The sequence below is a fragment of the Carcharhinus amblyrhynchos genome, chromosome 9 (genome assembly GCF_965287045.1).
Source record: "Carcharhinus amblyrhynchos chromosome 9, sCarAmb.v2.hapA, whole genome shotgun sequence".
Classification (NCBI taxonomy): domain Eukaryota; kingdom Metazoa; phylum Chordata; class Chondrichthyes; order Carcharhiniformes; family Carcharhinidae; genus Carcharhinus; species Carcharhinus amblyrhynchos.
Window position 1 is genome coordinate 2,404,201 of NC_137332.1, and position 13,562 is coordinate 2,417,762.

Sequence of the window (13,562 nt, forward strand, 5' to 3'; positions counted from 1 at the left end):
TGCCTGAAAGGGTAGTTGAGTGAAAAACTCTGGGAATGTTTAAGAATCATTTCAATATTGCACTGTTGCAACCTTCAGGGCTATGGGCCAAGCAGTGGAAAATGGGGTTAGTGTGGTCAGATCATTGTTGACTGGTATGGTCACAATGGGCTGAATGGCCTCTTTCTGTGATGTAAATGTCTGTGAATCTATGAATTTGCTCCTCTGACCCAGAGTCAGTTTTTGGCTTGATTCTATTTTGATTATTGCTGCCGAGTCAGATTCAGATCACAATTGCTGATTGAGAACATAGAACGCTACAGTACAAACAGGCCCTTCGGCCCACAAGTTGCGCCGATCACATCAACACCTATCTATAACCCCCAATCCCATAAAACCCCATATACTCATCCAGAAGTCTTTTAAAAGACCCCAGCGAGTTCGCCTCCACCACCACTGACGGCAGCCGATTCCATTCACTCACCACCCTCTGAGTGAAAAACTTACCCCTAACATCACTTCTGTACTTTCCTCCCCGCACCTTAAACCTGTGTCCTCTCGTAGCGACCATTTCAACCCGGGGAAATAGCCTCTGAGAATCCACCCTATCTATTCCTCTCAACATTTTATAAACCTCTATCAGGTCGCCTCTCAACCTACGTCTCTCCAAGGAAAAGAGACCCAGTTCCCTCAACCTAACTTCATAAGGCATGCCTCCCAGTCCAGGCAACATCCTTGTAAATCTCCTCTGTACCCTTTCAATAGCTTCTATGTCTTTCCTATAGTGAGGCGACCAATGGAGAAGTTATCTCCATTGGTGTTTCAGAATATTGTGCTCTCTCGATAAATTAGAGCCAGACCTGTCAGAATGACAATAAGACACACTTCCACTCATAAAGTAGTAGAGAACTGGAAATCTTTTCCACACTCTGCACACAATGCTGGATTAATGATTAATTTTAAATCTGAAATGGATAGATTTTGGTTATCCAAAAGCATTAAGGGATATGAGGTGAAGCTGGGTACGTGGAGTTGGGTGATAGATCAGTCACTATCTCACTGAACAAACAGAGAACAAAGAACAATACAGCACAGGAAACAGGCCCTTCGGCCCTCCAAGCCTGCACCACTCATGCTTCCAACTAGACTATTTGTTTGTATCCCTCCATTCCCAGTCTGTTCATGTGGCTATCCAGATAAGTCTTAAACGATCCCAGCGTGTCCACCTGTACCACCTTGCCTGGTAATGCATTCCAGGCCCCCACCACCCTCTGTGTAAAATACCTCCCCTGACATCTGTGTTAAACCTTGCCTGCCTCACCTTGAACCTGTGATCGTCACCTCCGACCTGGGAAAAAGTTTCCTACTGTTCACCCTATCTATGTCCTTCATAATTTTATATACCTCTATTAGGTCGCCCCTCATCCTCCATCTTTCCAGGGAGAACAACCCCAGTTTACCCAATCTCTCCTCATAGCTAAGACCCTCCATACCAGGCAACATCCTGATAAACCTTCTCTGCACTCTCTCCAAAGCCTCCACATCCTTCTGGTAGTGAGGCGACCAGAACTAGATGCAGTACTCCAAATATGGCCTAACCAACGTTCTATATAGCTGCAACATCATACGCCAAATTTTATACTCTATGCCCCGTCCAATAAAGGCAAGCATGCCATATGCCTTCTTCACCATCTTCTCCACCTGTGTTGCCACCTTTCAGGATCTGTAAACCTGCACACCCTCTGTGTGTCTGAATGAGGGAATGGACTCAAACCGTTAAGGAACCTATTCTGCTTTCAATGTTTCGAAGACATTAACTCCTGACATGCTAATCGATTATGCTCTGAAGATAAAGACCAACTTTTATATAGCACATTCCACCATTTTAAGCTTCCTACAGCCAATTAATTATTTTTTGGAGTATAGTTGCTTGCAAAGTGGGAAATGTAGAAGCCAATTTACACACAGAAAGATCACAAAACAACAGTGAAGATACATTATTGTGAAGTGCAGCAGGACATCCTGGGATGGTGAAAAGGATGAAAAAAAATCACAAAGATTAAAAAAAATGTTCATACATATTCACGAGTGGAAGACTGATTGTATATGTTCCACGATGCAGAAGTGAGTGCGCTCTGCAGAGCTGTTATATTTCCCCCATAGTGAGCTGATCTGATAACGTGGGCTGTTTCTGAGCTGTTGGAAATAAAACTGGAAAAGTGGTCAGGTTCCTAATTAAAACACAAAGCAGTGACTTGTGAAGCATAAAGAGTGTGGAAAACAAACACACAAATTTCAGACCATCTTTTTGCTCTTCACTGTTGCAGTTTCTCATGCTGTAAATCAGTCGTTGCTGTGATTCTTCTTTTTGGAACTGGGGACTATTAAGTTCGTTGAACTGGTTCCAACATTCCATTGTATCAGTGCCCATCTTCACCCCAACCTCACTTAACTGCTTCACTTCAGAATTCCATAATACCCTTTACAAATGAAAAATCACACCAACCTGCAATTCAAAAAAACATTTAATTGGCCAGAAAGCACTCTCAGACATCCAAAAATGTCCCACTCACCTGATGAAGCAGCAGCACTCCAAAAGCTTGTGCTACCAAATAAACCTGTTGGACTTTAACCTGATGCTGTGAGACTTCTTATTGCGCCCAGGCCAGGCCAACACCGGCATCTCCACATCATCCTAAAATGTAGAAAGGCGATATATAAATACGAGTAATAAGTATAAATACATATATAAATCCCTAGAATGAAGAACTTGTTGTATGAGGAACAGTTGAGGACTCTGGGTCTGTACTCGTTGGAGTTTAGAAGGATGAGGGTGAATCTTATTGAAACTTACAGGATACTGCGAGGCCTGGATAGAGTGGATGTGGAGAGGATGTTTCCACAAGTAGGAAAAACTAGAATTAGAGGGCACAACCTCAGGCTAAAGGGATAGTCCTTTAAAACAGAGATGGGGAGGAATTTCTTCAGCCAGAGAGCAGTGAATCTGTGGAACTCTTTGCCACAGAAGGTTGCTGAGGCTAGGTCATAGAGTGCCTTTAAGATAGAGATAGATAGATTTTTGATTAGTAAGGGGGTCAGGGCTTATGGGGAAAAGACTGGAGAATGTGGATGAGAAAAATATCAGCCATAATTGAATGGCAGAGCAGACTCGATGGGCTGAGTGGCCTAATTCTGCTTCTATGTCTTTTGGTCTTATGTCTTAATCCATGGATAAAGTGGCTGGGAGTTAATCCAATGGGAACAATGTGAGAAGAAGAAGCTATTTGAGGCTGTTCTGAAATCTCCAGATTTAATAGCTTTTTGGGAGTCAGAGTTCCAGATGTTTGCCTTCCTTCATGAGAAGAAATTATTCCTGATTGCCCAGAGATCAGTACTCATAATGGCTTTTCAAATTTTGAAACTGTTTATGTATTTGTATAGCAAAACCTGGATGATATATATTCAGGCTTGGACTGTTAAGTGGTAAGGGGCATTGGCACCACACAAATGCCAGGCACTGACCATCTCCAAAAAGACAGAATCTAACCATCGTCCCTTGACATTCAACGGCATTACCATTGCTGAATCCTCCACTTTCAACATAGGTGTTACCATTGACCAGAAACTGAACTGGACTGCAATTGGTGGCATAGTGGTATTGTTACTGGACTAGTAATCCAGAGACCCAAGGCAATATCTGGAGACTCAGGTTGGAATCGCACCATGGCAGATGCTGAAATTTGAATTCAACAAAATCTGGATTTAAAAGTCTAATGATGACCCTGAAAACATTGTCAATTGTCATAAAAACCCATATCATTCATTAATGTCCTTTTGGGAGGGACATCTGCTATCCTTATCTGGTCTGACCTACATGTGACTCCTGACCCTACAACAATGTATCATAGATCATAGAACCCTACAGTGCTGAAAGAGGCCCTTCGGCCCATCGAGTCAGCACCGACCACAATCCCACCCAGGCCCTACCCGCATATCCCTACATATTTTACCCGCTAATCCCTCCAACATAAGCACCTCAGGACACTAAGGGACAATTTTAACATGGCCAATCAACCTAGTCTGCACATCTTTGGACTGTGGGAGGAAACCAGAGCACCCGGAGGAAACCCACGCAGACACAAGGAGAATGTGCAAACTCCACACAGACAGTGACCCAAGCTGGGAATCGAATCCAGGACCCAGGACCTGTGAAGCAGCAGTGCTAACCACGGTGCTACCGTGCCGCTCCCTATGTAGTTGACTCTTAGATGCCCTCTGAAATGGAGGGTTAAGGTGAGGGTTGGGCAATAAATGCTGGGCCCAGCCAATGACACCCACATCCCATACATGAATTTTTAAGAACTGTCATGACAAGAGCAGGTCAGAGACTGGGAATCATGAAGTGAGTAAGAACATAAGAAATAGGAGCAGGAGTAGGCCATCTAGCCCTTCGAGCCTGCCCCGCCATTCAATAAGATCATGGCTGATCTGTCGTGGCTCAGTTCCACATCCCCGCCCTCTCCCCATAACCCTTAATCCCCTCTCTTATCAAAAACCCATCAACCCGCGTCTTAAAAATATTTAGCGAGGTAGCCTCCACCACTTCAACGGGCAGAGAATTCCAGAGATTCACCACCCTTTGAGTGAAGAAGTTCCTCCTCAACTCCGTTCTAAACCGCCCCCCCTTTATCTTGAGGCTGTGCCCCCTAGTCCTACTATCCTTTCTGAGTGGGAAGAGTCTCTCCACCTCTATCCTATCCATCCCATTCATCATCTTATACGTCTCAATGAGATCTCTCCTCATTCTTCCAAACTCTAACGAGTACAAGCCTAGTTTATTCAGCCTCTCCTCATAGCTCAACCCCCTCAACTCCGGTATCAGCCTAGTAAAGCCTAGTTTGACAAAGTCCCTCACGGTAGGCTGGTAGAAAAGGTTAAGGCGCATGGGATACGAGGCCAGGTAGCTAGGTGGATTGAGAACTGGTTGGGAAATAGGAGACAGAGGGTAGTTGTGGAGGGTACCTTGTCGGGCTGGAGGCCAGTGACCAGTGGTGTGCCGCAGGGCTCGGTACTGGGACCTCTCCTCTTTGTAGTCTACATAAATGACTTAGAAGAGGGAGTAGGTGGTGTGATCAGCAAGTTTGCTGATGACACCAAGATGGCAGGGTTGGCGGGTACAGAACTGGATTGTCAGGTGATACAACAGGATATAGATAGGTTGGTGCAGTGGGCAGATAGGTGGCAGATGGCATTTAATCCTGACAAATGCGAGGTGATGCATTTTGGAAGGAATAATGCAGAGAGGAGCTATGTGATAAAAGGTAGGCCGATTAGGAGTATAGACGTACAGAGAGACCTGGGAGTGCAGGTTCACAAATCCATGAAGGTTCGTCACAAGTGGAGAACGTTGTTAGGAAGGCTTATGGGATGTTAGCCTTTATAGGAAGGGGCTTAGAGTATAAAAGCTGCCGTCTAATGCTTCAGTTATACAGAACGTTGGTTAGACCGCATTTGGAGTACTGCGTCCAGTTCTGGTCACCTTATTACCGGAAGGACGTGGAGTCTCTGGAAAGGGTGCAGAGGAGGTTTACCAGGATGTTGCCTGGCATGGGGGGACTGGGTTACGAGGAGAGATTGAAGAGACTGGGGCTATTCTCCTTGGAAAGACGGAGATTGAGAGGGGACATGATAGAGGTATATAAGATACTGAAGGGAATAGATAGAGTTAATAGTGAGAGACTGCTCCCTAGACTGGGTACGAACACAAGAGGTCATCACTTAAGGGTGAGGGGGGGGAGGTATAATTTGGAGGTAAGAGGAAGGTTCTTTACGCAGAGAGTTGTGGGGGTCTGGAATGCGCTACCGAGTAGGGTGGTGGAGGCAGGAACGTTGGACTCGTTTAAGATGCAGTTAGATAGGCACATGAGTGAAACGAGAATGGAGGGATATGGTAGGGGCTATTAAATAGGGTTAAACCTCGGGAGACACCGGAAGGGCAGGCTGTATGATTAATATTTTTTGTCTTTATTCCACAGGTGGAGGTCCACCTCGTGTCAAGCGAGGGGCATGCACACGGCAGGTCGTGCGTGGGCTGCTCTTGGAAGTCCAGGAGTGGCCTAGTACTTCATGTCGGTGTGTGTGCTTGATCCTGGACCGATAGACGGGCTCCACAACAGCTCAGTGACTAGCACTGCTAGCTGTGCAGATACATGGATTTGGGCCTGTGTCTGTGGGAGTTTGCGCATTCTCCCTGTGGTTGCGTGGGTTTCCTCCGGGCGCTCCGGTTTCCTCCCACACCCCAAAGATGTGCTCTTAGGCTAATTGGTTTCCACCAAATTGACACTATTTCTTCCCTGAATCTGACTGAGTAGGGTCCCATTCGTAGACATGCAGGGTAGAATAGGTGTAGGGCGATGCGGCGGCGCGGGCTCGTTGGGCCGAAGGGCCTGTTTCCCGTGCTGGGTTGTTCTTTGTTCTTTGTTCTTTGTAAACCTCCTCTGCACTCCCTCCAAGGCCAAAATATCCTTGCGTAAGTGCGGCGACCAAAACTGCACACAGTACTCCAGTTGCGGCCTCACCAATGCCCTATACAGCCACAGCAAGACCTCCCTACTTTTATATTCAATCCCCCTCGCTATGAAGGCCAGCATCCCATTCACCTTCCTGACCACCTGCTGCACCTGCAAGCTGGGTTTTTGCGACTCATGCACAAGGACCCCAAGGTCCCTCTGCACCGTCGCCTGCTGCAGTTTTTCGCCACGTAAGTAATAATCCTTCCTACCATTATTCCTACCAAAGTGGACCACCTTGCACTTGCCAACATTAAATTCCATTTGCCATTTCCTGGCCCATTCGCCCAGCCTATCTAGATCCTTCTGTAGACTCTCCACACCCTCCGCACAATTTGCCGTTCCACCAATCTTGGTGTCATCAGCAAATTTCGACACCCTACACCCGGTTCCCTCCTCCAGATCATCTATATAAATGGTAAATAGCTGAGGCCCCAGCACCGACCCCTGGGGCACTCCACTAGTCACCATCCGCCAATCCGAATAGCACCCATTGACCCCCACTCTCTGTCTCCTATTTGACAACCAATCCTCTATCCACACTAACACCCTACCCCCAACTCCATGTCCCCTGACCTTCTGCAATAACCTCTTGTGAGGTACCTTGTCAAACGCCTTCTGAAAATCCAGAAAGACCACATCCACCGGCTCTCCTCTATCCACCGCCCTAGACACATCCTCATAGAACTCCAGTAAATTTGTCAGACATGACTTCCCTTTAACGAAACCGTGCTGCGTCTGCTCTATCAAGCAATTCCTCTCAAGATGCCTCGCTATTTCCTCCTTGATGACGGATTCTAACATTTTACCTACAACAGACGTTAAACTAACCGGCCTATAATTCCCTGCCTTTTGCCTGGCACCCTTCTTAAACAACGGCGTAACATTAGCCGCTTTCCAATCTTCTGGCACTTCCCCGGAATCCAGCGACGTCTGGAAAATAACCACCAAGGCATCCACTATCACCTCCGCCATTTCTTTCAGAACCCTCGGATGCATTCCATCCGGTCCTGGCGACTTGTCCACAATCAGCCCCTCCAGTCTGTCGAGCACCGCCTCTCTCGTAACAGTAACGTCACCTCCTGATTCCCCCAAAGCCTCTCCAGCATGTACAGGCACAGGTCAGGAGTGTGATGGAATACTGTCCTCTTGCCTGGATAGGTGCAGTGCCAACACACTTAGGATACTCAATGCCAGCCAAGACAAAGAAGCCCGATTGATTGGGACCCCATCCACCTTCAACATCCATTCCCTTCACCACTGACAGATAGTAGCAGCCATGTGTACATGGCTACAAGATGCACTGCAGCAATTTGCCAAGGCGCCTTCAACTGCATCTCCCAAACCCATGACCTCCACCATGCAGAAAGACAAGGACAGCAGATTCATGGGAAAATCACCGCCTACAAGTTCTCCAAACCACCCGCGATCCTGACTTAGAAATAATATTACTTTTCATTCACTGTCAAAATCCTAGAAACTCCCTAACAGTACCTGGGTATGCATACAGCACAGGGACTGCAGTAGTTCAAGAGGCAGCTCACTGCCACTTTCTCAAAGGCAACAGGGGATGGGCAACAACTATTAGCTAGCTAGTAGACTCAGAATTCATGAACTAATCAAAAAATCAACGCTGAACTTATTCAAACAAATGCCTTTACGGTGTAGGTGTCAGACTGATTGGAACTTGAAGACTCAGTGCAGTGCTGAGCAGGCGATGCACTATTGCATTTATATGTTTCTTTCTGTAGTTTCTTTAATGTAGTGACATGTCCAGGAGCAATTAATGAACAACACTTGTCACCATGCAACATTGGAATTTATTAAGATGTGTGAAGTTTGGTGAAAGCGTGAGATTATAAGGAGCATCCCAAAGAAGATGAGGGAGAGGTTTTGGGAGGGAATTGTACAGCTTAGAGCCCAGGCAGCTGATGCATATCTTTGACAAGATGCAATTTTAGATTGCAAAGTCAGTTTGGGTGAAACTTGGTTTGCCAGCCCATATATTATCCCAGAATTTCAACTCATTAAGTGGACACAGATTTTATTCTCCAACCATGGAGGTTGAAGAGTGACATAGCACTCCCTCAGTATTGATCACCCAATACTGCTCAGCACTAAGTCTTCAAGTTCCAATCAGGTCTTAAACCAGTGAATGTTTAAGATCAGGAGAGCAGAGCAAGAGAGGCACAGAGATCAGGAGATTACAGAGACTGGGAGATACAGAGTCTGGAAGAAACAGGAATGAGGATTTTAAATCAGTGAGTTACTGGACTGGAAACCAGGTCAGCGATCACATCGGGTGAATGGGACATGGTGGGAGTTAGAAGGAGAGTTTGACAGTAGTAGTTTATGAAAAATCATACATTATTGAAGGAGGCCATTCTACCCACTGTGCCAGAATTAGTTCTCTGTAAGAGTGACAGCTCTTTGAATGCCAGTGATCTCTGTTGTTGGGCAGGGCTTGCCAACAATTTAACAATGTTGCTGCAATTGTCTATTTATCTTAACTTCCAGTAATCTAGGACATGTTGGACATGTAGCAACTTGCAGAGAGAGCAATATACAAGGATAATAAATCACCAGCTAAGACTATTGCCAATCCCCTTGTGTTATACAGCACTATAGATATCGTGCAACACTCCATTGTTCCCTTTTTGTTGCAATCACAACATTCTACATCTTGGCACACTTGTCTGAGTCAGATGATCATGGGATCAAGAAAATAAAAACACATAAACATAACAAGGGCTGATACTCCCAATGCAGCACTGCACTGTCAGAGGGTCAGTGCTGAGGGAGCGCCGCACTGTCAGAGGGTCAGTGCTGAGGGAGCGCCGCACTGTCAGAGGGTCAGTGCTGAGGGAGCGCCGCACTGTCAGAGGGTCAGTGCTGAGGGAGTGCCACACTGTCAGAGGGTCAGTACTGAGGGAGTGCCGCACTGTGAGAGGGTTAGTACTGAGGGAGTGCCGCACTGTGAGAGGGTTAGTACTGAGGGAGCGCCGCACTGTCAGAGGGTCAGTACTGAGGGAGTGCCGCGCTGTCAGAGGGTCAGTGCTGAGGGAGTGCCGCGCTGTCAGAGGGTCAGTGCTGAGGGAGTGCCGCACTGTCAGAGGGTCAGTACTGAGGGAGCGCCGTGCTGTCAGAGGGTCAGTGCTGAGGGAGCGCCGCACTGTCAGAGGGTCAGTTTTGATTATTTTGAACTAAGTAACTTGACAGGGAATCGCTGAAAGGCTGATGACTTGCTAAATACCACGGCAGAGACAAGCTTTAAGTGTCGAACCTACTGCTTTTGGAGTCATTCTTTTTGGGGAATAGACTGAGATCACTGTCCTCTCTCCTGTGGTGGGATAGGGGATGGCTTTATGACACAGACACAGAAAATGTTAGGAACTCAGCAGGTCAGGCATCACCTGTAGAGAGAGAAAAACACAGTTAATGTTTCAAGTCTGACTTTTCCTCTGAAAGGTTGTACACAGCAATTGAATAAATGAGTTATATTTCAAATGGAGCACTGGCTGATTTCAGAGGACTGACATTCTATCTTACAGACCCCTCGCCACCTATAACAGCCTGACTGACAAACACTTGACAGGATATTTCAACAATACCAGGATCCGGAGACATCTCCAGCGAGCAGGATTGGTAGGTACCTTGTATGTTTCCTCATTTCTTTATGATTCTTGCTGCTCTGAACTACCCAAGATTATCTAAGAACAAAGAAAATTACAGCACAGGAACAGGCCCTTTGGCCCTCCAAGCTTGCACTGACCATGCTGCCTGACTTAACTAAAACCTCCTACCTTTCTGGGGACCATATCCCTCTATTCCCAACCTATTCATTTTTTAAAGTTAACGTTTATTTATTAGTCACAAGTAAAGCTTACATTAACATTGCAATTAAGTTACTGCGAAATTCCCCTTGTTGCCACGTTCCAGCACCTGTTTAGGTGAATGCACCTAACCAACACCTCTTTCAGACTGTGGGAGGAAACCAGAGAACTCAGACAAAACTCACGCAGACATGGGGAGAACGTGCCAACTCCACACAGACAGTGATCTAAGCCGGGAATTGAACCAGGGTCCCTGGCGCTGTGAGGCAACAGTGCTAGCCACTATGCCACCATGCTGCCCTTGTGCCACCGTGCTGCCCTTCATGTATTTGGCCAGCTGCCCATTAAAACTCACTAATATATCCTCTTCCACTACTTCCCCGGCAGCAAGTTCCAGGCACCCGCCACTCTCTGTATAAAAAACTTGCCTTGTACATCTCTTTTAAACCTTGCCCCTCGCACCTTAAACGTATGCCCCCTAGTAATTGACTCTTCCATCCTGGGAAAAGCTTCTGACTATCCGAGATAGAGAAATCATTAGGTGGAAAAAGAACCAGGTCCTTGTTATTCATTGTCCATCATCTTGATAGTCACATGACCCAATGGTCATAGAGTTATTGTCCAATCATCGGGATCAGTCTCTATCAGTGAGTGTCCTCCGTCCCCAGAGCTGGGCTGAGGAAACCCCCTCCCAGACTCACCACACCTCACCTCATGTCTCCAATTACTCAGACACTGGAGTGCAAAATGTTGTTAAACCCAGTTCCTCTATCCTGTTCCCATTGAGCTTGTGCCCATGGGGCAAATGTTACAATCAAGTGGTACTCTCATTCAAGAAATGCAATGTGGTTGTTGTGGAAAATATAAAAATGGTTAAGCAGAGCAAAGGAAAATGTTGCACTTAATGCTGATTTGGGGTGTTTGAGTTCCTCGAGCCTTGCCCTGCCGAGCTTGACAAGCAACAAGAAATTCAGGAGAAACTTCTTTATCCAAAGACTGGTGAGAATGTGGGACTTGCTCCCACAGGGAGTGGGGAGAATGTGGGACTCGCTCCCACAGGGAGTGGGGAGAATGTGGGACTTGCTCCCGCAGGGAGTGGGGAGAATGTGGGACTCGCTCCCGCAGGGAGTGGGGAGAATGTGGGACTCGCTCCCGCAGGGAGTGGGGAGAATGTGGGACTCGCTCCCGCAGGGAGTGGGGAGAATGTGGGACTCGCTCCCGCAGGGAGTGGGGAGAATGTGGGACTCGCTCCCGCAGGGAGTGGGGAGAATGTGGGACTCGCTCCCGCAGGGAGTGGGGAGAATGTGGGACTCGCTCCCGCGGGGAGTGGGGAGAATGTGGGACTCGCTCCTGCGGGGAGTGGGAAGAATGTGGGACTCGGTCCTGCAGGGAGTGGGAAGAATGTGGGACTCGCTCCTGCAGGGAGTGGGAAGAACGTGGAATTCGCTCCTGCAGGGAGTGGGGAGAATGTGTGACTTGCTGCTGCAGGGAATGGGGAGAATTTGGGATTCGCTTGCTTTGGGTGTGGGGAGAATGTGGGACTTGATCCCACAGGGAGTGGGGAGAATGCGGGATTCGCTCCCACAGGGAGTGGGGAGAATCTGGGATTCGCTCCCATAGGGAGTGGGGAGAATGTGGGACTTGCTCTCATTGGGAGTGGGGAGAATGTGGGACTCGCTCCCACAGGGAGTGGTTGAGGTGAATACTATTGACACATTTAAGGGGAAGCTGGATAAAGACATGGGAGAGAAAGGAATGGAAGGAGATGCTGCTCATAGGGTTGGAGGATGCCTGGGTGGAGCAGAAACACCAGCAGATGGGCTAAGTGGCCTGGTTTTGTGTGGTAAGTACTGTGCAAGTTGTAATAGATTCAATGCTCCCACTCCTGAACTCAATTTGATCACGTAAATGGCGTTAAAGTAATCAACTGCAATTTACTTCTGATGTTCCCTGATGTGTTTTTTAAATAATGCTTTCTTGTCCAGGTCACAAGGAATGGACGGATAGTTTCAGAGAAAGAATATCGCCTCAACCTAGTTCGAAAAGACCATCAGAAATATGTGCGGGAGAGCTTGGCCCAGGCTATATTCCACAAGGTCCTCGATATGGAGGTACAATAGTGGCAGACTGCTGGCATGAGGCTCAGTACTGAGCAACCAGTGCTTGATATACACCTCCTCACCCAGCTTTCCTTGTGCTCATGGACATATATTGGCTTCCAGTCCAACAAAGCTTAAATTTAAACTTTCTGATGTTGGTGGTCAAATCCCTTCATAGCCTCACTCCTTCTTAACTCCAAAATCTTATCCAAACTCACAGTCCTCCAAGATATCTGCACTCCTCCAGTTCTGTCCTCTGCAAATTCCTAATTTTAATCGCTACACCCCTGGCAGCTGTACCAGGATAATTTTCTGCAAGGGAGCCAACAAGGGGACAAGCTATATTAGATTTAATACAAAGTAATGACCCAGATTTAATTAACAGCTTAACGCCACATTAACATTTATCTGATAGCAATCAGAACATGATTGAGTTTCAATGTTATGTTTGAAAGGGAGAGATGGGAATCAGCTTAAAGATTGTCGATTTAGTTAAGGCTGCCTTCAATGGGATGAGGCAGAAACAGTCCACAGTAAACTGGAAAAAACTGTTCATTAATAAAACAACAGAAAAGGAATTTAATGTTATGCAGAATCAACTTATATTCCCAAGGGGCAAGTGCTTTACTTGCCAAAATATAGATATGGCCAATTAAAGCGATAAAGGACAATAAAAACTAAAAGAAATATCAGACAAAAATGCAAAAAATTGAATAGAACAAAGAACAAGAACAAAGAACAACCCAGCATGGGAAACAGGCCCTTCGGCCCAACGAGCCCACGCCGCCGCATCATCCTACACCTATTCTACCCTGCGTGTCTATGAATGGAACCCCTTACTTAGCCAGATTCAGGGGAGAATAGTGTCAATTTGGTAAACCAATCAGCCTAAGAGCACATCTTTGGGGTGTGGGAGGAAACCGGAGCGCCCGGAGGAAACCCACGCAACCACAGGGAGAATGCACAAACTCCCACAGACACAGGCCCAAATCCATGTATCTGCACAGCTAGCAGTGCTAGTCACCGAGCTGTTGCGGCGCCCGTCTACCGGTCCAGGATCAAGCACACACACCGACACGAAG

At 46.9% G+C, this 13,562-nt stretch overlaps 1 protein-coding gene across 1 annotated transcript in view; it reads left to right on the forward strand.

Moving 5' to 3' along the window:
* Positions 1-13,562, forward strand: part of erich3 (glutamate-rich 3) — a 52,830-nt gene that overhangs the window by 4,958 nt on the left and 34,310 nt on the right. Inside the window, exons 2-3 of the mRNA XM_080195073.1 lie at positions 10,100-10,193; positions 12,367-12,492. Coding sequence (XP_080051199.1) covers positions 10,100-10,193; positions 12,367-12,492 — 220 coding nt within the window. The remainder of the gene's footprint in view (positions 1-10,099; positions 10,194-12,366; positions 12,493-13,562) is intronic.